At 57.3% G+C, this 26696-nt stretch overlaps 2 protein-coding genes across 2 annotated transcripts in view; both read left to right on the top strand.

Annotated features, from left to right (window-relative positions):
* ASCC1 (activating signal cointegrator 1 complex subunit 1) overlaps window positions 1-174 on the top strand; it is a 104961-nt gene extending 104787 nt beyond the window's left edge. Inside the window, exon 10 of the mRNA XM_025434785.3 lies at window positions 41-174. Coding sequence (XP_025290570.1) covers window positions 41-46 — 6 coding nt within the window. The 3' untranslated portion in view covers window positions 47-174. The remainder of the gene's footprint in view (window positions 1-40) is intronic.
* SPOCK2 (SPARC (osteonectin), cwcv and kazal like domains proteoglycan 2) lies at window positions 103-26696 on the top strand. Its single transcript, XM_049109041.1, is given in 12 exon segments — window positions 103-536; window positions 12257-12267; window positions 14413-14458; window positions 14688-14802; window positions 16302-16416; window positions 18121-18235; window positions 18614-18733; window positions 19204-19382; window positions 19384-19423; window positions 21173-21235; window positions 22652-22789; window positions 22932-26696. Coding segments are annotated over 12 exon segments (1281 nt in total). The 5' UTR covers window positions 103-343; the 3' UTR covers window positions 23078-26696.

Raw genomic sequence — 26696 nt, 5'->3', positions numbered from 1 at the left:
CTACCCCCCTCCTTTTTTTTTTTTTTTTTTTTTAAACCAGGTATGATGATGTCAAACGTGATGCTGATGCTACAGTTACAGACACGGCCCCTGCTGGCGCAGCCTCTCTGATTCTCTCTCCGTCTCCGCGGCCAGCGCTGGGCTTTTGCAGACAAGTGCATCTCCTAACCAGGTCACATTTCAGCCGCGACCCACACTCTCCGTCTGTCACCGGAGTCGGGCCGCAGGAGGAGGGCGGAGGAAGACGGCGGCGGCCGCTTGCCAGCCCCGGGGTGGGAAGAAGGACCCGAAAATACTGCAGAAGTCGAGACCGGCCCCCTCCGCAGGTCGGCCCCTGACCACGATGCGCGCCCCGGGCTGCGGGCGGCTGGTGCTGCCGCTGCTGCTGCTCGCTGCGGCCGCCCTGGCCGAAGGCGACGCCAAAGGGCTCAAGGAGGGCGAGACCCCCGGCAATTTCATGGAGGACGAGCAATGGCTGTCGTCCATCTCGCAGTACAGCGGCAAGATCAAGCACTGGAACCGCTTTCGAGACGTGAGTCTGCAGGGCCGCGAGCGCCGGGCGGCGGGTGCGGGGAGGGGGGCTCGGAGCGGAGCCGGGGTGCCCGCCCCGCAGCCCAGGCGGCTGCCCGCACCGAGGTCCACAGCGGCCGGCCCCGCGCAGCTCGGCGCCCCCTCCCCGACCCCCCGGCCCGGGACCCCAAGCCCCGCAGCCGCCCCGGGCCAGCCCCGGCGGGGACTTGCTCCCCGCTGCAGGTCGGGCGCGGAGAGGGGCGCGGGAGGCAAGGGGGTGCAGGGCGCGCGGGGTGGGGGCCCGGCTGCGGCTGCACCCCGACCGGCTCCCCTCCTTTTTTCGGTGGCAGAAAAGGACCCCCCCCCCCCCGCCCCAGGCCTGCCCCCAGCCGGGTGGATGCTGCAGCCTCCACATACGGGGCACTGCAGAAGGGGCAGGTCTGGGTGCGGCCGGCCGCTAGGTAGCATCGCCTTGCGCCAGTGCCCTCTGTCCCCACCTTGGCTTTGGGGGAGGGAGGACGGAAGGGGACAGAGCCCTCGGCTGGGGCTTTGAGTTGGGGCTGGGGGTGGGGGGCGTCCTAGCTATCCTCATTAGGCGACACGGTGAAAGGCGTGTCCATGATTGGGGCCGAGGCCACCTCCGGGAGGCCAGCGGGGCCAGGTCTGGGGTCCGCATGCTGAGTGGCTGCGAGCCCACGGGGGCTGGCTTTCCAGGACCAACCTTCCTTGGGGGAGCCCGGCCCAGAGAGGGGAGCTCCGATCCGGAGGAAAGACTCTGCAGCCCGGTGGGCTTGGAAAGCAGAGGGGAGAGCCCAGGAGCTGGGTCTGGGGTCCCTACGGGCCGCCTGCCCCGGCGCTGCCTTAACCTTGGGCCGAACTTAGCCCGGTGGGGGTTGGGGAGGCGGCTGCGGACCAGCGGGTTGCTGCAGCACTTTGTTTACGAGCACCTGTAGATCAGAGGGGAAACGGGAGGCTGTGTTCCCAGGAGGGGGAAGTAGGAGTTGGGTGGGGGTGGGGGGGCGGTTAGCAGAGGGCGTGGCTGGAACCCGGCGAAGGGGGGCCGGGTGTGAGGTGGAGGATGGGCCGGATACGGATGCACCGGAGAAGAGCGCTGGTCCTGGCCGCCTAGTGCTCTGGCACCTAGAAGCTTCTAACACGACCCCAGTGCTTGCCTTTGACTCGACACATTCCCTCATCAGACCCACCTGGTACAGCACTGGCCACACCATGACCTTCCTCATCTTCTCTTAAATTGTATGCATCCAGAAGTTCCTTAGAAATGTGTTTAAAACACACATGCTTCATATGATCTCCAGCCAAATGATGGGAAAAGGCAGAGATAGGAATCTTTTTGTTAGTGTGAGACAAGTGACAGTTTCTCTTCAAAGTCTAACCAGTAGGTTGGAATTGGTCAGAAAGAATTGCATGCGGCCAGGTGCCTGGGCCCTATACTAGGCAGTTTGCCCCACCCTCGTCTGGTACAGCGGAGGGAGGCAGGAGCCCCAGCAAGGCCTTTTCCGAGGCTCCTGCAGGCCCAGCACAGATTAGCTGCAGTCTCCCGCCGCTGCCTGGGAAGCAGCCCGGCCACAGCAGCGAGGGGGCGGCAGCAGGCTGGTCCATCCTGAATCCATGTGTCACCGGTCCAGGCCTCCCTCTGACTAGCTGGCTGTTTGATCTTCCAAAGTAAGACTGGTGAAGGTCAGAGGGAAAAGAAATGCTTAGCAGAACGGTAAACGTTGGTAAACCAAGATGCCTCCCCATCTCCCTTCAGCCACCTGCTTCCAATAGCCAACTCTGTAGGTGAGGATACATGACTGACTGCTTGACCCCCTGGCACAAGGCTGCCCACCTGTCTCCCTGCATTGGTGCCAATCATTTCCTCCTTCCTCCCATGCAATCCTCCCCTTCCTTCCATCAGAAGAAAGGCACCAGAGTTGAAGTTCTGCAGGACCTGACTCCATAGGATTCAGGGAAAGCTTTAGGACATGTATTAATTTGGGTGGCCTCGGGCTTTTATAGGACAGATGCCCTCCAAAACCCCATTTAGGGTGGCCTTGGCTATAGAAAGACAAGATCAAGGTGAGAAGGAGGCCAAGAGGGTCTGGCTCTGGGGAATCCATTGGCAGCTTCTGCAGAAGGGCAGGAGGCTGCTAGCTCAGAGCCACTGCATTGCACAACTCTTAGAGGTGCCACAATGTGATGGCGCCCCCTGGAGTTGTGCAGTGCTGGCCCTGCCCACAGGGACTCTGCCAGGACCACAGACACTTCTCATCCCTCCTCTGTTAGCAGAGGCCCCACTTCCTACTCTAAAGCCTGAAGGCCCTCTAGTTGGGCACAGTAGCATAGGGCTTTATATACATTTCATCAGGCTAGCTTTCTTGAAAAGATGCTCCTTGGATCCTCAAAGGATCCAAAGGAGAGATGGAAGTTCTTTTGAACCTCTAAGGCATTGCCAGGTTGAACCAGAGCCTTGTTCATAACCACAAAATGGTGCAGGCCCCCAGTTTGCCTGAGCAGAAGGGAGGCAAGCGAGAGGAGTGTAGTGTTCTTGGGGCATAGGATGGAGGAGTGAGTACTGCAGGTGAGGGACATGTCTCATGAGATGGTGCTGACTGCCCCGAGGGGCCGGGGGGAGGATTGAGGGAGTCAGGTGGAAGAGGTCAGGAAGACGAAGAAGAGGAAGAAAGCATGGGCAAGTGCTCCAACATGGAATTGGTCTGAGCTGGTTGGGGAGGGGAGTTCAGTTTAGCATTCTTTCTCTGAGCGCTAGGATTACAGGGAGGCAGGATTTACCAGCAGAGTAATCCTCCCCTCCAGTGGGTGCAGGGCTCTCACATCCTGTGCTTGGGTAGATTTCCTCTACTGCCCAATGTCTTGCTGCCAGGGAGGAGAGAATCTTATGCCAGAGGAGGTGGGGGTTGTGATCTAGCTGTGCCCTATCCTGGGCAGGCCTGGGCTTTTCAGAGGCCTGCTCCCCAAGTGTTCTTATCTCCGGATTCACTCCCTGCAGAACTGGGCGGGGGTGCGGGGTGGGGGGGGTGCGATCTTACTGCAGGTCTTCAGAACAGAGCATCCAGCGCTTCATAGAGAGAGATGGACCCGAGAGAGGAGACAGGCCCATTACACAGCATTCTTCCGGGCAGGTTCCAAGAGTCCGACTAGCAGCACGGAATGTTTTTTCTTCTTGGCTCTTCCCTACTTTGTACTCCACTTCCATTAAACTTTAATGATATTTACGGGCGTCTAGCACAGTGCTTGGCCCCCAGGAGGCACACAGTTAACGTACGTTGAATCACCGATTGTAGTGAGTGCTTGCATCTGCCGGTCCCTGCAGTAAACACTTGATAAGCATTGCCTCTTGTGCTCCTCGACAACCTGGGAGCTATTTACCATTTCTTCGTGATCCAGGCATTCTATGGTTGAAAAAATGAAGGTGCAGAGAAGTTAAGTAATGTACCCCAGGGTTGAATAGCTTACTTAGTAAGTGCCAGGCCTGGGATTTGAATCCAGGTCATCAGATTCAGCTCTGCTTCTCAGGGCCCTCTAGGCCTAACCTTTGTGACAAATGGGAAGGAAGAGTCGGCCCCGAAGAACACTCTACCCTAGCTTGCGCCCTGTGAGCCTCAAGGTTGCCCTGGCTGGTGGGCCAGAGCCCTCCGTGTCTTCGGCAGCCTGCTCCCCACTGCTTTACCTAGCCACACCCCAAAGGCAGCTCTGTACCCAGGAGAGTTCAGTGTGCTGGGAGAGCTCCAGCCCAGAAGTTGGAAGGCCTGGGTGCAGGTTTGGGCTCTGCCACTGGCTGGCCACGTGATGCCAGGTACGTCACATTACCTCTCCGAGTGTCGGTTCAGGCTAGGACACTAAAACAAATGGGTCAATGTGGAGGCATTTTGTCACAGGGCTGGAGGGCATCCATTTCAGGCGGGACTCCCCAGCCCCAAGCTCCGCAGACAACTACCAGATGGACCATCATCTCTGGGGTTAGCCCGCACCGTGCCTCAGTTTCCAGGAGAAGGACATTGATGTCTGTTCGCTCATTCAGTGCAGATCTGAGCACCTCCGGTGCACGAGGGGCCTCACCTTGGTCACGGGCGCTGGCCCAGTGAAGTAGAGCCTGCGGGCTACTCATGATTCTCACATTTTTATGATTGCCAAGTAAGCCAGTAACAAGTTTTAGCCACCAAGGGGCTCCCTCATCACCACCCCTCCCGTCTCCCCATTCCACACACCTAAACCAATGCAAGTGTGGGAATGAGATGCACAGATGTTTGTGAATAAGTGTGGGTGTGTGAGAAGAACCCCAAACTGGGTCAGAATGGATTCCATAATTGGGGTTTGGGGATGGGAGGGTGAGTCCTTCGCTGGCCTCCTCTTCTCCATTCTGATTTTGAATCCTCTCCCAACTGGAGGGCCTGGCGTCTCCTAGAATCGTGTCAGCATGGTGAGGGACACTTGAACACCCGGCAGGGCTCCAAGCCTTGGGAAGAGAGGGGAGAAGAGCACTCTGCCTGGAGAGGCTGTCGTATGGTCCTCTCACCTTCGAGGCAGGCTGAAGAGGGGAGAAGATCACCACCACCCCCGCTCATTCTCCAGGAGGTCAGAGGCTGTCTGGAAGACTGAAAGAGCCCTAACCTACCCCATGCCCCAAGGGCCGTGGGTGAACACTCAGCCCGTCTTCCTCATGAGAGGACAGAACTACCTGTGTGACCTTGTGAGAGCCACTTCACATTTCCAGCCCTTGATTTTCCTATTGGTTTAATCGGCTGACTAAACAGAAGCATCTACAGAGCGCTTATCCTTCCATGGCTCCAGGAAGATGGCACTAGAGCCAGTCAACAGCCCCTTCACCCTCAGACAGACCACCCACCCCACCCCACCCCTTCCACAAGCTGGGCAGCACCGTCTTGGGGTTTCAGGAAGGATTATCTTTTTGCTCCCAAGGAAGTATCTGTGACCAAATCAGGGTCGGGTATGCATTAGCCAGAGTCCGAGAAAGCTGAGAAATGGGGCCTAATGGCATCTTGGGGCAAACACCAGGAAATAGTCATCCTACCCTGTATAGGTTTCCCTGCAGGTGTAACATAGGTCTTCTTTGGGCTGTGAACAGGGAAACTAAGTGCCTAGGCCTGGGCGTGGATACACCCCCGGAGCTCACCTGGGTGGGCACACCTAGGCCCAGCTGCGGGAGGTAGGGTGATGTGGTTCTTGAAATGGGATAGCCTCTTAGCTCCTTCCTCAGGGTTCCTGTTGTATTTATTCGCCATAAAGTCATTTGGCACACGTTGGTGCTGCCTCTTGGCCTCACTTACGCTACGGGCTTGTATCTAAAGAGTGCTCCGACTGGTATTTTTAATGTGTGTTTATCGCATTCCTCCCATGGTTATGCCCCTGAGGGCAGGACCTTGGGGATAGACTGCTGTGTACCTTACCACCCTGTCTGCAGAGCATTACTCAGGGTATGTGTGTGTACACAGTAGGCACTCAGTATAAATGCACACATTATGGAATGTTCCAGAAAGGATCTCAACTAACTCATCCTGTGATCTGGGGAGAGCTCTTTCTCTCTCTGGACCCTGAAAGGTTGAGACAGTCAAACTAGAACCCTGGCACCCTGACTCTCCAATGATTCATTTGTAGGATAAGGAAGTGAATGACATCTTGAAGGAAGACTGTCTCCTCCCTGTCCTTCAGCCCCTGGACCTGTGGGCCTGGGCCTGACTGCAGCCAGCTTCCCCTCCCAGCCTCTCACCCATCCTCAGCATGCCTACAGAGCAATCCATCCACCTATCAGACCTGGGAATGGGTAAGCACAGGACTCCACAAGTGAGGACAGGTTCCCCGAGGCAGGGCATCCTGCCCCTGTGCTCTCTTTCCTGACATCAGAGAGGAGGTCAAGACTTCACTCAGTTGGAAGGACAAGCCAGGCCTGGCCAGTGTCTTACCTCTGCCTGGATGCAAACCTCTGGCCTTTCCCCTGTCTCTCCTTCCCTGGCACAGGTTGGAGTCTGAATTTATTAAGGCTCTGTGGCCCTATCCTCTGAGTTCTCGGTTTGGAAGAGCAGAGAGAGCAGAACTGTGCAGCCCCAGCGGCACTAAAACCCAAGCTCCTTTGTTTTCTAGATGGAGATGCAGTCCCACCCGAGGACCCCTCTCCCTTCTCAGCCCGGTCGGTGTTCTTTCCCCATACTGTGCCTGTGGTTCCACAGAGATCCCTGGGATTTAAATCCTTCCTCCACTCCTGTCCTAGAAAGGAAAACACGGTCTCAAGGCAACTCAGAATTCCAGGTCCCGTCTCCCTTGGATCCCTCCCCTGTTCTTTGCCCTTTATGGACTCTTGGGGCTGCTGCCTAGAACCAGAAACCCAGGGACAGAAGAATGACCGAGATGCCCCGAGTAGTGGAGAGGTTGAGCCCGTGGAGTGAGGGCATTGCTGCTTTCATACCTGAGGCCAGGTGGGGCCCCTGGCTTGCTGGGAGTGATAAGCACATTTTTGCCCTCGAAGGAAATTCCTCCAAGGGGAAAGGAGGTGGAGACCGCGAAGTCTCCCCCATGCCTGTCTCCCTCTGTTGTGCAGGCGTGACGCACAGCCTCTGCTACTCCCTCTGAGAGAGGAACAAATATGTAACAAACGGCTGCCCCTGCTTCCATGTCCTCCACATGCCAGCCACTGCCTCCTCGAGGTGCCTTCTGCATGGGCCTGTGACGGCCGGGTCTGTCCCCCACTCATTCCTTTCTGGGTTCCTCACTCCGGGCTCCGCTGGCTGTTGGCAGGGATGGACGGGACAGGCCCCGGCCCCAAATGTCCCCACTCCTGGGCCTTCTCCAGGGGACCGGGCTCCACTGGAGGCTCCCTCACCTGAGGAATGAGGCAAAAATACTGCCAGGCACAGGGCCTTTCAGAGGTTGAGAGAGGCCTCGCCCACTTCCATTTTTAGAGGTTCTCAATCTTTTTTTTTTTTTTTTAAGATTTTATTTATTTATTCATGAGAGATAGAGAGAGGCAGAGACGCAGGCGGAGGGAGAAGCAGGCTCCATGCAGGGAGCCCAACGTGGGACTCGATCCCGGGTCTCCAGGATCACACCCTGGGCTGAAGGCGGCGCTAAACCGCTGAGCCACCCAGGGTTGCCCAAGGTTCTCAATCTATTAAAAAAAAAAAAAATGAAGAAATGCCATAACAAGGTTACAAAAGTTGTGCCTTATTTAAAGTCTCATGATGGACATCTTCTAGTCCTGGCAGTGTGCCTCTGCCTCATTTGGTGACAATGTCAAAAGCCTATATTTGAGGCCCCTGATGGCCGTGAGACCCCAAAGTGCCTCTGGCCCACCTGCTCCCCTAGGCTCCCACCGTGTGTGCCAGAGAACCCAGGCTTCAGGGGTCCTGTTTTGTGGCTTTTGAAAGTCTAGAGCCTCACAGTTTCTCAAGCCCTCTGAGACATTGCACGGTCCCTCGGCAGCTCAGGGAGGAAGGCAGGGAGTCATCCCGTTTCATGGACAAGGGAGGTGGGGTTCGGCGAGGGCCATATTGGAGACTACAGGCTTGCTGGCAGTCAGCGGCAAGGCCAAACGGGGGCCCAGTGCCCTGCTTCCATGTTGGGGGTCCGTCTCCCCATCACACTGTGATGATGCAAAGAGGCAGGCGGAGATCTGCCCAGGTGCTTTTTAGTCCAATAAATCTGGGCCTGCGGCGGGGGGGGGGGGGTGGGGAGGTGGGGGGGTGGGGAGGTGGGGGGGTGGAGCTGCTCTTCTTTTCCTGTGTTCACTGCAGATCCCGTCCTCCTCAGCAGATGGAGAGGCCGGGAGAGATTGGGTTAATTCAAGCTGTGAAGTGAGCGGGTGATTTGGGTGCTAATTAAAATGACAGGAAGTAAACAGCGCTTGGAAACACCCAGCATGTGCCCCCTAAGCCCAGCTAGGCCTGCGCACTTACCGCCATCTCTCCCCCAGCTTGGCACAGTGGGCCCCGTCTCCATGGCAACCGAGCTGAGCCGTGGAGATCAAAGCAGGAGATGGGTTAGCTCCAAACCAGCCGAACCAGGGGCTTATGAAGGGGTTTCTGGGAAATGCCTGGAGAAGGCCATGTCCAGGTGTCTTCCCCCACCATTGCCAGCCCCTCTGCTGCCTATAGGGCTCCCTGCCTAGGGGTTGGAGCAGAGCTGGTGTGGTGGGAGGAACCACCCATGAGCTGGGATTGGACCTCTGGGTCCAGCTCCTGGCCTAGGACTTTCCTCATCTTCTAAAGTTATTGGATTTATGGAGCAGTACGGAGTCCTGGTTAGGGACACAGATTCTGGAATCGGGGTTCTGGGGATGTCAGTATCCTGCTGTGCAATTGATATGTGATCTTGTATAAGTCACTTCTCCAAGCCTCAATTTTATCATCTGAGAAATGGAGATAATAATAGCAATTTTCTCTTAAGGTTGTTGTAAAGAGTACCTGAGGGGCACCTGGGGGGTTCAGTTGGTTAAGCATCTGCCTTTGGCTCAGGTCATGATCTTGGGGTCGTGGGATCCAGCCCTGCATCAGGCTCCCTGCTTAGTGGGGACCCCACTTCTCCCTCTCCCTCTACCTCTCCCCTGCTGCTCATGCCCTCTCTCTCTCAAATGAATAAATAAAATCTTGAAAAAAAAAAGAGTACCTGAGCCAATAAATATAAAGTGCTTAGCACAATGCCTGCCACGTGGTAATTGCTGAAAAGATGTTAGCTGTTATTAGCAGTATTTTTACTATGTACTAGGTGCTGGGCATAGATGGATGAATTTTTTATTTTTATTTTTTATTTATTTATGATAGTCACAGAGAGAGAGAGAGGCAGAGACACAGGCAGAGGGAGAAGCAGGCTCCATGCACCGGGAGCCCGACGTGGGATTTGATCCCGGGTCTCCAGGATCATGCCCTGGGCCAAAGGCAGGCTCTAAACCGCTGCGCCACCCAGGGATCCCTAGATGGATGAATTTTATATGGTGTCTGCCGTCAAGGAACAGGCCATCTAAATAGGGCAGAAGCAACGGCATTGCTTGGTTGTAACTGGGACAGTAATAAACCACCCACTACAGTTGGCCTGAGGGGAAACCAGGTATGGGCCTGCGTTAGGGAAGATGATACCCAAGCCAGGTTTTGAAAATGAGTAGAAGTCCTGGATGCAGGACTTGAATAGAAGCTGGATGCAGGCACACTGCAGGCATCCCACTGAGGAAGGAGGCCGTGCCAAGGTCTGAGCATGCTGAAGCCTCTGCTGGCAGGGGCTGGCATGACCAGGAACAGATCGGGAAAAGATAGACTTTCTTCTGGAGGTAACAGGGAACCGTTAGGGTTGTTGTTGTTTAAGATTTTATTTATTTATTCATGAGAGATACAGAAAGAGAGAGGCAGAGGGAGAAGCAGGCTCCATGCAGGGAGCCCGATGTGGGACTCGATCCCGGGACCCCAGGATCACGCCCTGGGCTGAAGGCAGGTGCTCAACCACTGAGCCACCCAGGTGTCCCACCACTGAGGGTTTTTAAAATAGATATTTAGTATAGTTTTTTTCCCCTCATTAGAAAGTAAGACATGTTCACTGGGGTGCCTGGTGGCTCAGTCAGTAGAGCATGTGACTCTTGATCTTGAGGTTGTGAGTTCAAGCTTGCTGTTGGGCCTAGAGCTCACTTTAAAAATTAAAAAAAAAAAAAAAAAGTAGAACATGTTCACATTGTAGAAAATTTGGAAACTTGGAAAAAGGCAGAAAGCCATCAAGGTTCTCTGTATTCCTATCCCCCAGAGCAAATCACCCTTAACATTTTGCTACAAATCCTTTTTACCTACTAACCTTTAAGATGTTTTTTCAAAATGAGAACGAGGTATATTCAGTGAAGGGTTTTCAGGAGGGATTGTGTCTGGAAGCATCCCTGCAGCTGCGGTGGAGTGGAGGACAAACGACAGGGAGACCCAGCCGACTGAGCCTGGGGTTGGCAAGGTGGGAGGGGGACGCGGTGCGGGGGGTGGTTGGAGAGAGCTGGGTGGGGTGGGGTGGACGGGATGTGGAGATGCTAAGGACAGCCTTCGCCTTGCTCCTGTAATCTTGGAGAGGGTGCTGTGATGAGCGTTCCGGGGCAGAAGGCCGGGAGCCCTAGTTCCAGTGAGTCAGCACACTGAGCATCTGCTTTGTGTGAGAGGGAGGGAGGAGCTGCTCTTTTTCCTCCCCGAGGCCCTACGTTAGAGGTGATGATGCCAGAGGAGATGAGGAGAGTGTTGGACCTAATGCAGAGCTTGCAGGACTCTACCCCTGACGGCGGCTCAGCACCCTTGGGAGCTGGACCAGCTCTACGGCCCATAAGGCTCCACGGGGCTCCGGTGGTCCTGGGGCAACGGACAGTTTAAAACGCTCTGCAGGTGATTCTAATGTGGGGTCATTGCCGACATCCACGTGGCACAGAGGAGGCCTGTCATGGCCGAGGATGCAGTGAGCCAAGCTTAGAGCCCTCTCTGGGTGCAAAGCCCTCCCCCCTTCTCCAGCACCCCCTTCTCAGTGCCAGATGGTTCCTCCCCGAGTGAGAGAGGCCTCGCCTGCCCTTGCCGGGTCATCCACAGAGTCCTGGCTCGGCTCTTCATCTGTCTTCTGACCCTTGGCCGGTTGCTCTGCCTCCCTGGGCCTCAGTTTCTTCCATTTCTATGTGGTTGATCCTGCGGGTCCTGCCTGCTTCACAGCAGGACCGCTGTGCTGAGCACCGCTGGGCGCAGGGACGGTCACGGCTGCTGAAACCACTGGGTAAAACAGGCGAGCTCTTCCATTGTCCAGAAATGTGGATCTCAGCCTAGGACCCACCCTCCCCCTGGCCTGGCCCTTGCTCCAGAGCCCTGGACATGGGCTCTTCCGAGTCCTTGTTTCTCGGGGGAGGACGTGATCGATCGGCAGCAGAGCCAGGACAGAACCAGGCCCCCTGTTTCCTGAGAAGACCTTCATGCCTTTATGGGACCATTTGTCACAACTGCTAATAAGCCCACTTGGGTGCCATAAATAGACACCATTGCATCGAAAGGCATCATTCACACTTGCCAACAGACACCTCCTTTTCAGCTTATAGATGGTGCTAGCCCACACTTGACATCAGAGGCCCCTAAATGTGTCCTTGGGCTCTGTCTGCCCCCACGCTGCCCACAAGACCTTGTCCCCCTTCCCCGAGGGATGCCTCAGGGCTGTTCTCTCACTCCCCACTGGTCTCTGCTCTCCCTAGGGTGGGGAACAGGGAACTCTGTCTTTTCCGCTTGCAGGGGCTCCTCCTGGGGCCTCTCCCTGCCCGTATCCTGCTCCTCCACCCGGAGTCCTTGGTCTCTTCTACCCTAACAGCTTTTATTAGTTGAGCACTTTCTAGACAGCAGGCACCCCGTGGACACAATCTTTAATCTCTGGCAAGTTCCAGGAGCTAGGTCCTGAGCTCCTAAAGGTCAAAGTGCTCACCCAAGGTGTGCTGGTTAGGGGGTGGGGGCACTGCATGACCCTGGGGCCCTCTCTTTCCCTCAGCCCCCTCCCTGGCTGGCTGTTCCCTCTCTCCTGGGAGCCAGGGCCTTTGGACGTATTGTGGAGGGTTGGGGGCTGGCCTGGGCCGAGTGAAGCGAAGGAGAGGGAGAAAGAGAGGAAGCGGACAGAAACACCCTGAGAGCAAGCCAGGAAGAGCAGAGCCAGTGCCCTGAGCCCTCCTGGGGAGAGGGCTGCACCCCCCTCCCTCCCCAGCCCTGCCTCACCCTCCCTCTCTCTGCGAGGAGCCAAGAAGGCCAAGCCGAGGTGGTGGGGGGAGGGTTTGACGCCCAAGTGTGAAAAGTGGGGGCTGCTCACAGAAGTGGGCTTTGTTAACCTCATTTCTGGATAGAAACCATCTGGCCTTCGGTGAGCTGCCTCGAGGTGTCCTTGTTTCCTGTGCACACCCAGTGTGTACTGTTCCTCGCACGTGTGTGTGCATATGTGCACGTGCTCCCAGATGGGATTGGCACACCTGCACATAGACACGCTTTAGGATATGTGCCCATGGGTGTGCTTGTGTGCGCCCGGGGCCCTCGTGAGTGCACACGTGTGTGCAGAAGCACATGCCCAAGGACACGCTCGGCCACTGCGTGCTCTACCTGGTCTGATGCCCACTGCCCTCTTGCCCAGGAGGCCGTGATGATAAAGGCCTTTATCCCTGCCTGTTCCTCTGATGCCTGTCAATTCCCAGGAGAGATGTCAGCGGGCCCGGAGCCCCTGGGCTTTCAAAGCACCGATGGGTGCCCTCCTTTGTGCTTGTTGCAGCCCCCGTGTGGGTGCTGTCTTCTCCAGACCCCTCCCACCCCCACCCACAGCGTGGCCTCTGCCTCCCATCCCTGCACAGCTCTGATGCTTGGGTGGGAGGGACTCAGGATGAAGGGTGCAGCTGAGTGTGACCCCCAGCCCCCGAGCCCCGTGCAGAGGAGGCTGGCAGCTGGCTGCTTGCACTGCCGGATTCCAGCCCTGAGAAGCCGTCTCCCTGCCTGCCTGATGGAGCTTCCAGCAGGAGCATCCTGGGAGCTGGCCGCTGCTTGCAGCAGCTGCCTCTGCCCCATGAGGACCGTGGGGAAACCAGAGGGAGCAGGGGATTTAGTGCCAGGGAGCTAGGTGGGTGTGAGCTGCTCTGCCTCTGGCCTCAGTGGGCTCGTGGGCCCAGGGGAGGCCCTCGTGGCTGGAGCAGGGCAGGGAGCTGTCTCTAGGTGCCTGAGGTCTTGGAGATGATGTGCTGTCGCCAAAAGAGAGATCTGTGCTGGGGTGTTAGGAGACCCCAGTTCTGAGACACCGGGATCTGGGGTGGGTCACGTCCTGTCCGGGCTCTGGCCCCTCCTGCACACACAGGAGGCCGGACCAGATGGCCTCAGAGGGCTTTTTCAGGATCCTATAAATCCGAGGATTTGCAGCTGGACTGTGGTGAGGAAACCAGGGACATCAGAAGGGACTGTGGCCCCCCTTTCTCTCAGTGGTGATCTGAACCCTACAAGAGAGTCAGACCCTGAGTGAGAAACAGTTCCTGTGCAGTGGAAGAGAGGCCCTCCTTCTTGTCCCACTCACATGGTGGCAGGTGGCAGGTGGTAGGGGAGGGGACTGACACGGGAGGGTCCCTGGCAGAGGGAGGGAGGGAGTGGTATTTCAGGGACACCTGAGGCACAGGCCTAAGGATCACTGTTTCTGGGCGGTATGCGTCCCTTCCACGGCTGTCCTAATGGTCGGGCCAGGGCAATGGAGAGATGGGCCTCACCCTCTCAAAGCCATGGGCTTCACTCTAGTGCTCTGAAAGCCAGCCCTGGGGGGCCCACAATGCTCCCTGTAGTGAAGACATAGGAATACTGGCCTCCAATGGAAGGCCATAGAGCTTAGAGGACCAGAGCCATCAGAGACCACTGCCCAGTGCCCATGGTCACATGATGAGGCCTGTGGAGCACTGGGACCACGTGATCTGAGAGTGGGCAACACACTAAAGTCCCCATCTCTCCTTCTCTCCTCTCCTTCCATTCCCTGTGGCCTGCTGCTGCTGTTTCCTGATCCCCAGGAGGTGGAGGTAAGTACCGCTGGGGGCCCCACTGTGCATGGTCCCTATGCAGCCCCACACCCCACCCTCCTCTATTCTCCCTCTGCACCCTCTCCCCGATCTCTTTCCCGCAGCTCCCAGCATGATGGGCGGTGGGGGGGGGGGTCAGGAACGTACGGGAGATGCTGGAAGGGATTCTGGATAAGGGTTTAGGGAGATACAGTTCTGGGGGAAGCAGCTGGCAGGGCCCAGGTGGCCAGGGGTCGTCTGGGCAGTCACGGAGGTGATAGCAACTAGCATGTGGGGGCTGTGGTCCAGCCTTCTTCCCTCTTGGCTGTGGAGTTGAGCCTTGGCTCAAGGGTGGCCCTTCGTTTCTTCCCTACCTCTCTGTCCTTTCTTAGGATGACTACATCAAGAGCTGGGAGGACAATCAGCAAGGAGATGAAGGTAATGTCATGCCCCTCCCAGATAAGGTAATATGACTGACACCCGTGAGACTTGAGACCCAACCATGGCCTTGGAGGCTCTGTGGGAGCCAGGCTCCAATGGAAGTGGGGGTTTGGAGCTCTGGGCTACTGGAGAGAGGAGCTTCTCAGCCTAGAAGTGGGGCTGGGGTTCCTGGGCTCTCTGGCACTGGTTTCCAGGTGACCTGTGTCCTGGTCCTGTGTCCCTGCAGCCCTGGACACCACCAAGGACCCCTGCCAGAAGGTTAAGTGCAGCCGTCACAAGGTGTGCATCGCCCAGGGCTACCAGAGGGCCATGTGCATCAGCCGCAAGAAGCTAGAGCACAGGTGAGGGGCTTGGGGTGTTGGGGAGCTTGGGGGCATGCTTAAATAGCAAGGACTTGCTTGAGTGTCTCCTATGTGGCAGTTATCTATTGCTGCAAAACGACTGACCCCAAAACTTTGTGCTTAAGACAAGTGTATTATCTCACACAGTTTCTGAGGGCCAGGAATCTAGAAGTGGTTCTGTTGGATGATTCTGTCTCAGGGTCTGTCATGAGGTTACAGTCAAGATGCTGGCCAGGGCTGCATCATCCGAAGGCTGGACTGGGGCTGGACGATCCACCTCTGAGCTCACTCATGGGGCCGTTGCTTCTACTCACATAGACCTCTGTCCATAGGGATGCTTGAGTGTCCTCACAACACGGCATCTGGCTTCCCCTAAGCGAGGCATCCAGAGGAGAGAGAGAACAAGGAGGAAGCCTCAAGGTCACTTACAATCTAGTCTCGGAAGTCTACATTGTCATTTCTGTCACTTCTCTTTGTTAGAAGCAAGTCTCTAGGGGAAGAGAATTACGCTTCATCTTTTGAATGGAGGAGTGTCAAAGAATCTGTAGACATCTTTAAGACTACCACGCTATATGAGATCATTCACCAAGCAGTGTGGGACTCAGGGAAAGGCATCTCTCCTCTCTGGGACTCGGGGTCCATATCCATAAGACAAATAGGTTGGCCCAGATAGTTTGAGATTCTTTCCAGCTCTGACATGCAACGACTTAATGAAATATTTAAGGTCATAGCTTCTGAGGCTTGTAGAGCAGGGAAAGGTGTTAGCTCCAGCCCAAGGACAAAACCTGCCAGGATCCAAGACCCCTGGAGAAGGTCCTGTTTCCCTCCTTTCTCTCTAGGAATCCATGTTTCTCCGTGAACTCTTACATTTTGTAAATGTTGGTGAATAACTCAAAGACAAAAACCTTTGGTTGCTTGGGGCGTCTGGGTGGCTCAGTGGTTGAGCATCTGCCTTTGGCTCAGGACATGATCCTAAGGTCCTGGGATCGAGTCCCACATCGGGCTCCTGCAGGGAGCCTGCATCTCCCTCTGCCTATGTCTCTGCCTCTCTCTGTTTGTTTCTTATGAATAAATAAATAAAATCTTTTAAAACAAAACAAAAAAACCTTTGGTGGCCAAATAAAATGAATTTCTGGGCCAGATGTGGCCTGCAGGCCATCAGTTTGCAACCTCTGATTTGGTGTGACCCCTTATGCAAGGTGCAACTCCTTTTCAAATCTTGCACTCAGACCTGGAGTTGCTGAAGGCCCCCCCTGGACTCAGTAACCACAGGGAAGGGGAAGCTGAGGGTCTGTACCCTGCCCAGTTGGTTCCATCCACCCTTCTGAGCCAGAGGAGGATCTGGCTGGGGCTGGTGGGGAGGGTGGGCAGGGGCAGGGAGGAGACTGCATGTGCTGTAGATCACCAGGGCCAGCTTCTTGTTGGAACCTTCATTTTCTGTGTCCCTCATTCATTTTCACCTCTACCCCTGTGCCCTCCCTATCCCTGTTCTCCCATAGGATCAAGCAGCCCACCCTGAAGCTCCCTGGAAACAAAGACACCATCTGCAAGCCCTGCCACATGGCCCCACTCGCCTCAGTCTGTGGCTCTGATGGCCACACTTACAGCTCAGTGGTGAGGATCCCTGGGCCCAGGTGGGGAGGGTGGGATGGGGGGCTGGGTTTACATCTGAAGCCATAGAGAGCAGAGAGGACAACCAGAGCCTCCTGTGGGGCTCCCAGTGCTGACACAGGGCTAGAAATGCTTGGTCACTGCTTGCAGTGTGGTCAACCATAGAAGGGACACCTGAGCCCTGGGGTGACAGGGTGGTGATGGGGAGCTCCCTGAGAGTCGGAAGCAGACCCTGCCCCGTGCCCCCGCCCCCCCGCCCCCAGCCTGAGGCAGGTGCAGGTAGGCAGTGGGGCTTGGAAGACGCAGCTGGGCAGGTAACTGCGAGTCAGAGTAAGTGAGGCAGGTCCTCAAGTACCCAGGGCTCTGGAAGGAAAGAGCCTTGTCACCCAGTTGTCAGGGAGCTGGGTGACTGATGGAGCTTTCAGCAGGCAGATTTCCACCCAGAGAGGAAGGTGTTTGCCAGCAAGCACCAGGCGTTCTGGGGCAGAAGAAGATAATCCTCCGGGAGACAACCATGTGGGAGGGAATGGTGGTTGGGGGGAGCGAATCCCTACCTTACAGGATTTTTCTGAAGGTTAAATGAGACATTCACGAAAGCATTTTATAAACTCTAAAGTACCATAGAAAGGCAGGTGCTCATTTAGCAAATGATTGCTAGCAAATGCTTCTGCTGGCAACCAGGAGTGGGGAGTGGCTTGGTTTGGGGAGGGCGCTATGGGCTATGGTTGTTGGGTTCTGGGGCTTAGGAACCCAACCTTAGGGTTTTGGGGTGAGATGCAGGTTTATGAGCCCCATGCTGTGGGGGAGGGGAGAGAATCAGCCAGAGGCTGGCCCTGCAGAGGCAGGAGGGAGAGGAGGAGGCAAGGCCTGTCCCACAGGCCCCCTGCAGGCAGGAAGCTGCCCTCCCAGGTCAGGGAGCCGTCTGCGCCAAGGGGGGCATCATCAGCCCCGTGGCCCTGGGCATCTTCCCAGCCCCGTGGCCGTGGGCAGCCCTCTGAGTTCTCTGCTGACCCTCACGGAGCTGTCAGCGACCAGCGGAGATCATATAAGACCCTACGACAGCTTCTTGTTAGCCATCATCCCACGGGGGTGAACCACACAGGACCGGGGCAAGCACTTGAAGGGCAGGGAGTGGGTGAGACCCTCTGCAGGGCTGGTGCTGGCGTCAGCAAACAGCTGGGGCTCTTAGTAAAGGCGGGAGAATTGGCAGATGTTAGCATTGAGGCGGCAGCTGTCGCCCAGAGCCCGTCGGAGGTAACCTCCATGGGAAGACCCCTGAGGAGGGGCCGGCAGCCAGTTACCCAGGGACTGAGGGACTGTGGTAAGAGGGAAGATAGGCCTGAGGGCAAGGAGGAAGGGGCCATGGGCAGCTCAATGGGGGGGGGGGGGTTGGGGGGGTGGAGGGTGTGGGGACATTGGTGTCCTGGGAAAGATAAGTGTGCAGAGACATTAAGCTAGTGTAGACTGGGGTTCCTGGGAGCCTTTGAATCCCTGGGAACCCCTTTCTGGGTCTGCTGCCCCTGCAACACCGTGTACCTTTGCCCCCACACTCCCTTGAGGGACCAGGAGGGCTGGCCCTCCAGGCTGTTTGCGGGTGCTGTACCTCCCATCAGATTGGCTGCTTGGTAGGCTCCGAGTGCCCCCAGCTACAAGTAGCCATGGTGAGCACCCGCCCCAATCACGTAACCCGACCTTTCTTCTGTGCAGTGTAAGCTGGAGCAGCAGGCGTGCCTGAGCAGCAAGCAGCTGACCGTGAGATGTGAGGGCCCCTGCCCCTGCCCCACAGAGCAGGCCTCCCTCTCCACCACCGATGGCAAGCCAGGTACTGAGGGGGGCTGGGGAGGCCTCACCGCCAGCATCTCCTGGGCCGCCTCCTTCAGGGCTCTGGGATGCTAGGAGCAGGATGGGAGAAATGGGAAGAACAGGGACAGGCCTGAAGACCCATGGAGCTGGGGGGCTTGGGCCTCAAGTTTAGGGAGCATGTGCTGTGTGGTCTCAGCGCTGGGGACTGAGCAGGGAGGAAGATGGGAGAGGACAGGAAGGGGGAAGGAGTCTTTGGTTTCTCTTTGGTTTCTCACTCCCCTTCCCTCCTGAACGCCGCCCGGGTTTGGGCCTGGAGGGCAGCACCCCAAGCTGAGACCATGCTGTGCCTCACCCTGCCTTTCCCTGTATGCCTTTCTCCCCATTCTGCTGACTCTAGAGACCTGCACAGGTCAAGACCTGGCTGACCTGGGGGACCGGCTGCGAGACTGGTTCCAGCTCCTTCACGAGAACGCCAAGCAGAATGGCTCGGCCGGCAGTGGGGCCAACCTGGCCAGCGGTACAGAAGCTGCTTGCTCTGCCTGGGAGGAGGGAGGGTGGTGGGGAGATGGGTGCGCACGGGGCCAGCCTGCCTGGGGCGCCCTCCTGAAGACCCTGAGCTTCCAGAAGGACCTAGCCCCGGAACAAGGGGAAGGTGGCTTCAACCAGACAGGAGGCAGTTGGTTAGCTAACAGGAAGAACTTCTCAAAGTGGGTGGAAGGAGCTTAAACCCTAAAATGGGGAACCAAGAGAAGGCAAGAAATTCTCTTTCCTGAAGGGCCTTCCAGACAGGCTTTTGAATAGCTTGGGTGCAGCCCTATGTAGAGGCAGAGGGACTGACCTTCGGCCACACTTGAGTTTCTCACTCCCCCGGTTACATTCTAAGCTGCCCTGACCCTGACCCTGGCCAGATGGAGAGGTGGAAGGATGCGTGGACAGATGGATGGGGTGGTTTACCTTGGGCGTGCCTGAACCTGGCCTTCTCCCCAGGGCTGGACAAGAGCCTGGGGGCCAGCTGCAAGGACTCCATTGGCTGGATGTTCTCCAAGCTGGACACCAGCGCCGACCTCTTCCTGGACCAGACAGAGCTGGCCGCCATCAACCTGGACAAGTATGAGGTCTGCATCCGCCCCTTCTTCAATTCCTGCGACACCTACAAGGACGGCCTGCGTCTCCACCGCTGAGTGGTGCTTCTGCTTCTGGAGGGAGAGTGAGTGTGGCCCCTGGCTGGCCCCGCCCCCTACACCCCCACTGCCCAGCTCACCTGCTCCCTGCCCTCTCCAGCTCCACACCTCCTGGAGCCCAGGAAAACCAGCACTTTAGCTCCATTCCTTGCCAAGCTCCTCGGTGATCCAGATTTTGTGGGTCCTGAAGCATATGCACTTTGGGGAGAGTAAAAATGGAAAATTCCTAGAGCCCCTTGGGGTCTTGGAGAGGGCTGCTGGGTCCTAAAGCTGAAGCTATATTCGCTTTTCAGTGATGCCACTTCTGGGCATGTCTCACATTATTTGCCCCAAATCTGTGATTGTCAGCCTTAGAGATAGGGCATCATTTGCTAGCTTTCTATATCCTGAAGCAGAGCTGGGCATGTGCTTCGAGATCATCCAGGCCAGGCAGCAGTCATCATCAGTGGGGAAACTGAGGTCCCTGGGGGTCAGCCGACTGTCTGGCCCGGGAGGTAGGGGAGGCCCTGGTGCTCTGCCTCCGCTGTTCTTCCTAGTTCCCGCCTCGCTCTCTCCTGTGGTGGAGGCAGTACGGCGTCCATGGCCTGAGGCTGAGCCGTCCACTAGGGCTCCACCGCAGGCTGGTTTGGGACCCTGGGCAAGGCACCGAATCTTTCTGAGCTCAGTTTCTTCATCCAATTTGGGAGATAACACCTGCCTGGGAGGCTGTTGTGAGGGTGACCAGAGAAAATCTGGATGCAGAGCCCCATCTAGATCACAAATCCATCCTCTAGGGTATGGTGTCTCCATCACTTTTAGGGCCCCCACCTGCCCCGCCTCCTGGTGCTTTCACCTTCCAGGCCTTTGAAGTTCATTCTGTTGATTCTGTACAGCAGCTTCCTCGGGCAGGAGGCTGGGGACTGATCTCATTTTACAGTCAGCCAGGGCCACTGGCTGGGAAGGGCTGGGGACTTCTCAAGGTGACAGGCAAGTTAGATTTGGCTGCAGTTACATTTGGGTTTCTTCTTTTTTTTTTTTTTTTTTTTTTTTTTTTTTTAAGTAGGCTCCAGGGGATCCCTGGGTGGCTCAGCGGTTTAGCGCCTGCCTTCGGCCCAGGGCGTGATCCTGGAGTCCCGGGATGGAGTCCCACGTCGGGCTCCCTGCATGGAGCCTGCTTCTCCCTCTGCCTGTGTCTCTGCCTCTCTCTCTCTCTTTATGTCTTATCATGAATAAAAAAAAGGAAAAGTAGGCTCCATGCCCAGTGTGGAGCGTGACACAGGGCTTGAACTCATGATCTTGAGATCAAGACCTGAGCTGAGATCAAGAGTTGGACTCCTAACCCACCGAGCCACCTGGGCACCCCTATTTTTGAGCTTCTGTCTAACTTTCTTACTTCTGGTCTTACGTTTCTCCTTGGGCCTCTCCCCTGGGGAATCCATGCACTCCACCTCCTCTTCTGGATCCTGTGTCTTCATCCCAAGACTTCCCAACATCCTCAGGGAGCCTTGGGCTTCTTGGGGCACGTCAGCCTATGGCACAGCCATGAAATGGCCTCCCCCAGTCAGAGTTTGTTTTGTTTTGTTTTGTTTTAATCTTGCAGAGCTCCTATGTCAGTTTTTGGGAACTTGGAGGGCTCTGTGCATCTCACTACCACCGTGGGGCTTCCTCAAATCAAAGCCTGGGTATTTTCATCTTGCAGAGCCTCCTGCCTGGGCTTCTAAGCCTTGGGGGCCACTCTGTGAGTCCTGCCAGCACCATGGGATGGCCCCCATCAGAGGCTGCTTCTCTCCCCACAGAGCCTCCCTGCCTGGCTGAGCTGGAGCGCATCCAGATCCAGGAGGCTTCCAAGAAGAAGCCAGGTGAGGGGGCTGGATGGGGCTCAGAGGAGGTGGGAGGTGGGGGCGGGGGTGCTCCAGGGTCCCCCTGAGGCCCAGAGACTCCAGGCTCCGGGCATTATGGAAGACGCTGAGTCCAGAGCAGGCCCTGCCTAGGAAGACAGGAAGCGAACTTCCTTCCTGTGCTTACCCTCGTGGTGGGACAGACAATCCCAACCAGCCCTTCAATAAGGGTGTGCTAAGCACTAATTCTGTGCTCATCCATTCTGGGCCTGGAGAATGGGACAGCAGAAGGTTCCTAGAACCTTCCATTCAATTCATTTCAGCAGGGGTATGTGAAACTCAGGTGAGCCCCCTCCACGGCAGATGTTCGTGTCTGCCTCAGACTCGAGTGCCAGCCCCAGAGAGGATAGTAGACCCGGCCCAGGTCAGAACTGATGGGCAAGACGGTTGGTCCCTGGTCTCAGAAAGCACGCAGGCTGCTTGGGAGAACACAACACACGGGTTGACATGCCAAAAAGACAGAGCTACCAACTGTGGCTTGCGTATGTACGGTGCTGAGGGAGAGCACAGTGGGTAGAGGTTAGCCTGGGCGTCTGCAAAGGCCCCTAGGGGAGCTGGTGTTCAAAGGAAGACCTGAAAGAGGAGAACGAGCCAGCCAAGGGCAGGACAAAGCTCAAGGTTCTTGAGAAACAGAGAAAAAGGGCCCATGTGGCTGGATCATGGTGGCTGAGGGGACAGACGTCCAAGAGGCGGATGACATAGGGCCTTGTAGCTCCTTGAGTGCAGCTGGTATTTAACTGGTACATGGGATCAAATGCTGGAACCACCCTACAGGGCCTGTTGACTGAGAGCCCAGTGGCTTTGGGGATGGGCATTAGTGCTACTTCCGCCAGGAAGCCGCACTCGTCCCTCCCAGAAGCAGTCCTCTCCGGCCTGTGTTCCCTGAGTGTACTCACTGGGCCTCGGGGCACCCATCCCATAGTGCCTGGAATTGTCATTTCTGTGTGTGTCTCACCCACCTCCCCGGGGGGGCCGCGTCCCTGCTGGGTCGGTGCTCTCAGAAGCAGCCTGTTGGGTGGACAGAGGAGCCGCGGTTCCAGGGCCTGAGGGAAAGTGAGTGGGGCCTGAGGCTGAGAGGACAGGCCTGGGCACTGTTGACAGAGGACAGCCAGGCCAGAGGAGCAGCTGCAGGAGCTGGGGTGTGGAGTGCTCTGACATCAGGGAGGCAGGCTTATCTTTGGCTCCAATCAGTCCAGCCAGGAGAAGGGCCAGCGACCAGCCCTGGGCTCGTTGGGAGGCTGCTACCTGGGCTGGCTGGGCTCTGGTGGGGGCTGGGCGCTTGCTCATGCGTGCCCCAGGCTCCAGGGCCACCTCTCGGAAGAGCTCACACCTCAAGGCATCTGCTCTGACCCTGCTGGGGGCGCCTGTTGTGTTCAGGAATCTTCATCCCGAGCTGTGATGAGGACGGCTACTACCGGAAGCTGCAGTGTGACCAGAGCAGTGGTGACTGCTGGTGTGTGGACCAGCTGGGCCTGGAGCTGACAGGCACCCGCACGCACGGCAGCCCCGACTGCGGTAAGGGTGGCAGCATGGGTCCCCCCCACCCCACACCTGCAGCTGGGAGGGCTCACAGGGGGCAGAGCTGCTCTGTGCCACAGGACTCCAGGGAGGCGGCTAGCCGGGCCCTAACCTGCCCCTCGGCTTGTTCCCCTCACAGATGACATCGTGGGCTTCTCAGGTGACTTTGGGAGTGGTGTCGGCTGGGAGGACGAGGAGGAGAAGGAGACGGAGGAAGCAGGCGAGGAGGCTGAGGAGGAAGAAGGCGAGGCGGGCGAGTCCGACGATGGAGGCTACATCTGGTAGATGGCTCTCGGGGGGGCCACGGCAGGCCAGGGTGCCGGTGGCCGGGGGAGACAGGCCAGCAAAGACCTGGACAGAAGCAGGCAGCTTCCGCATGGATCCGGAATATACAGTTGGAAGGACCCTGGCTCCAGCGGGGAGGACTGGATGCGTGAGTGTGCATGGCACGTGTGCGACGTATATGGCCAGGACGTGTGAATGTGTGTGAGTGTGGCATGCGCTGTCAAGTGTGTCCTTGGTCCACACTGCTCCAAAACCTCCTTGTTGTTTTCTTTCCATGTATTGTTGGTTTTAAAGCACACACATTCAGAGCACACATACACACACCACAAGGTCAAAACTGATGAAATGAGCTGCCCCCTGCCATGTCCCCAAGCCTCATCCACCCCTGTACCGACCACCTTGGGTTGCCCTGAATGGGGTCTCTTGTCTCGATTGCCATCCTTGGCTCCCCCAGCCCTGCCTCCTCCTGCCCGTGCCTGCCCTCTCCCACCTCGCTCCGTAGGTGTCCCCACTGCAGAAGGGAGGGAAGGCAGGGAGCTGTCTGCTGGCTGGGGTCCTCCTGGAGCTGGGCTCCTCCTGGAGCTGGGTCAGTTTGGCTGGGACACGCCCACCAGCCTCTGATGACATGGGGGTGATGACACCTGCTACAGTGAGCCCGTTCCCTTTGCTGGATTCCCCAGCACTAGAGAAACTGCTCTCCTAACCCAGACCTGCGTGAGCAAGGGTGGCTGAAGCTGGGGCAGGGGAAGGCCTTGCTGCCAAGCTGCTGGGGTGGAGCAGAGTCAGGAGGAAGGAAGGGTCTGCCTTTGCAGACCTGGCGGGAGCTCTGAATGCCAGGCCCTTCAACAGCCTGGCCCCTTCCTGTGGGCCTCAGGGTGGCGGGGTGAGGGGGGCAGCTGGTCTGGGCCGTTCCCTTGGAGGCAGTGGGCCGTGGTTATGCAGGTGGGTTCTGCTGGGCCTTGCAGGGCTGCTGCACTGCCCTTGGTCCCCTGGGCCGCTCTGGGCACCTCAGGATGGGGCAGCAGGTGAAGAGGCTGGGTTTCAGCCAGGGGTGCGTGTGTGTGTGTGTGTGTGTGTGTGTGTGTGTGTGCACCCACCATCTAGACCAATGGGAAGGTTGTCCCTGAGACGCGGGGAAGGAGAAGCTGGGAAAAGCTCCACTTCCATGAGCTTTCCCCATCTCTCCTCAAGAGGATGGCACCAGGCCCGCTTCCTTCCCTTCCCCTCCCAGCACCTGGGGTGCCCCTCTGACCCCTCGGAGGGTCCCCTGAGGCTGCTCCGGTGGCTTCTCCAGGCTCCAAAGTGTTCAGAAGTGTGAAGTGTTCAGGAGTGGTGAAGTCACAGGGGCCAGGACCGGGGCAACCAGAATCTGAGGCCATACCTCCCTGTTCCTCTGCAAATCTCCTTGCCAGGCGGGAGCCAGGATGGATGAGACGGTGCCCCATGTTTTGTTTTGTTTTGTTTTCTGTTCCCTTCTCTCCTCCTTCCCAAGCAAATTTCTTAACACCCTTGGTGAAGAATTTCTAACCTGGACCTGGGCCTCTGCTGCCCTTCTGTGCATGGTGAGCGCAGTGCGTGTGTGAGTGAGCGTGAGTGGGTGTGAGCAGCTGTATGCGTGTGACCGGGTGTGAGAGCCTGGGGGGGTCACCCCCCGGGGGGCCGGAATGTAGGGAGGGGTGCCCGTGTGCTGGGCGGGCTGCTGCGGTGGGGGCCCCGGGCCGAGGCTCCCCGGACAGGGCTCCAGCCCGGCCCTCCCCGGCTTCTATTGGACCTTCTGGAGGAACCCCAGCCAGTCTCCCCTTGTACTGCGCCCCGGAGTCAACATCTTTCCAGTCCTGTCCTGGGGAAAATAGCAAAACCGCAGTTAGCCCCACGAGCCGCTTCGCATTCGGCAGCCCAGCAGCACAGGTCTAAGTGTCACGCTGTCCTAGACCCCCACGTCCGCTCCCCCCTAGCCCTCCTCCCTCTCCCCACCCCCTGGCCTGGGCTCAGGCCCACCCTCTGCTCTAAGCCGCTGCCCCCCCCTCTCTGGGAGCTACTTGAACCTTCCTGCTCTCGCTAGGATTGGAGTTTGTCCGTCTCGTCCCTCTGCCCCAGTGAGGCTTCTGGAACTGTCACTGGGAGCATCTGTTGAGGAGGCTGGGGCATTGCAGGGTGGAAGGGGGCGCAGAGGAAGGGGCACCCCTCTCTCACTGTCACCCTCCCCTCCTGGGGGCACATGCTCTCCCTGTGTCTCTGGGTCTTCTGGTTGTGCACGTTTCTTATGACCTTGTAAATATGTTGTAGAAAGAAAGCAAAAGGCGCTGAACTAGACCCCGGTGGGACTCGGGGGTCCAGCCTTGCCCTGTCTCTGAAGCCCCCGCACTGCTTTTCACCCCACTTTCTGACACTGAGGGTCCCCCCTCCCCAAGAGCTAGACATAGCACCTTGTTCCCAGTGGGCTGACAGCCTCCAAGTGACTTCTTGTCCGACAAGCTGCAGGTCTTTCGAGAGCAAAGTGGCAGGGTGGGCCTTCCCTGGCTCCTGGGATTCCCGCCCTGCCCACCTGCCACCCAGCTGCTCCCATGTCCCCCTGCTCCGACATCCCCGCTCCCCTGGTTTAGGCGGGCAGTGGGAGGAGGGCTCTGCTGAAAAGAGCTCCCCACAAAGGGAAGAGCAGTTTCTCGCCTGGCCCTGGAGCTGTCCTTGGCCGCCCCGGCCTCCTCACCCAGGGGCGCCGGGAGAGATGGGTACGTGTCTAAGATGGGGTGGTTGGAGTCGGGGAGAACAAATGTGCCTTGAGAGACCACTCAGAGGGTTCAGGGTGATGGGGAAGGAGGCGCGGCATCCGAGCTCAGGAAGGAGGAAGAGGAAGGCGAAGTGGACAGGGTAGCACGCGACATCACGACGGCCCCCCGTTGTCCCACTGGTGCTGTGACCACTCGCGGTCGGTGGTCACACTTCCTGCCCCACGCCAGCCCACCTGGTGTTAGCGGCCACCCCTGCGCCTTTCATGAGCTCTGTCTGCTTCCAACTCACCTCTGAGTGGGTGGGGTCCCTTGGGACCCGCATGGGACTCCTCCATTTCACCAAAGCCTCACACCTCAGCCCTTGGGGAGGACGAATGGCTAATGGCACCATCGTGAGGCTGTGGGCTGGCGGGGGTCAAAGGGAAGAGACACTGGGGGTACAGAAGGAGACTCGAGACGTCCCGAGGAAGTCGCAAGCAGAGCAAACTGCTTTATAGCCTGAAGCCTACTTAAAATTGTGTGATGTGCAATAACTGAGCTTAGAGTTAAGAATTGTGTTCAAGTGCTTGGATTTCCGTCTGTATATTTAAGTGCTGAAATCGTATCTTTCAGTAATTTTAGATGTCTTAAAAAAAATCGAAAAACAAAGTGTTAGACCGTGTATGTGCATTGATGGGCACTCAAGCGTCCCGTGAGTCACCCCACCCTCTCCCTTTCCCCTGTGCCCCCAGGCCCTTGCCCCCAGCCCCCCCTCCACTTGGGGACCCCGCCTCGTGTTGTCTTTATCTGCCTATTACTCAGCCTAAGGAAACAAGTACACGCCACACATGCATAAAGGAAATCAAATGTTATTTTTAAGAAAACAGAAAATAAAAACTTTATAAACACCA

Source organism: Canis lupus, chromosome 4 (assembly GCF_003254725.2).
Source record: "Canis lupus dingo isolate Sandy chromosome 4, ASM325472v2, whole genome shotgun sequence".
NCBI lineage: Eukaryota > Metazoa > Chordata > Mammalia > Carnivora > Canidae > Canis > Canis lupus.
Note: the sequence above shows the minus strand (reverse complement) of the source record. Positions and strands in the feature narration are given on the sequence as shown.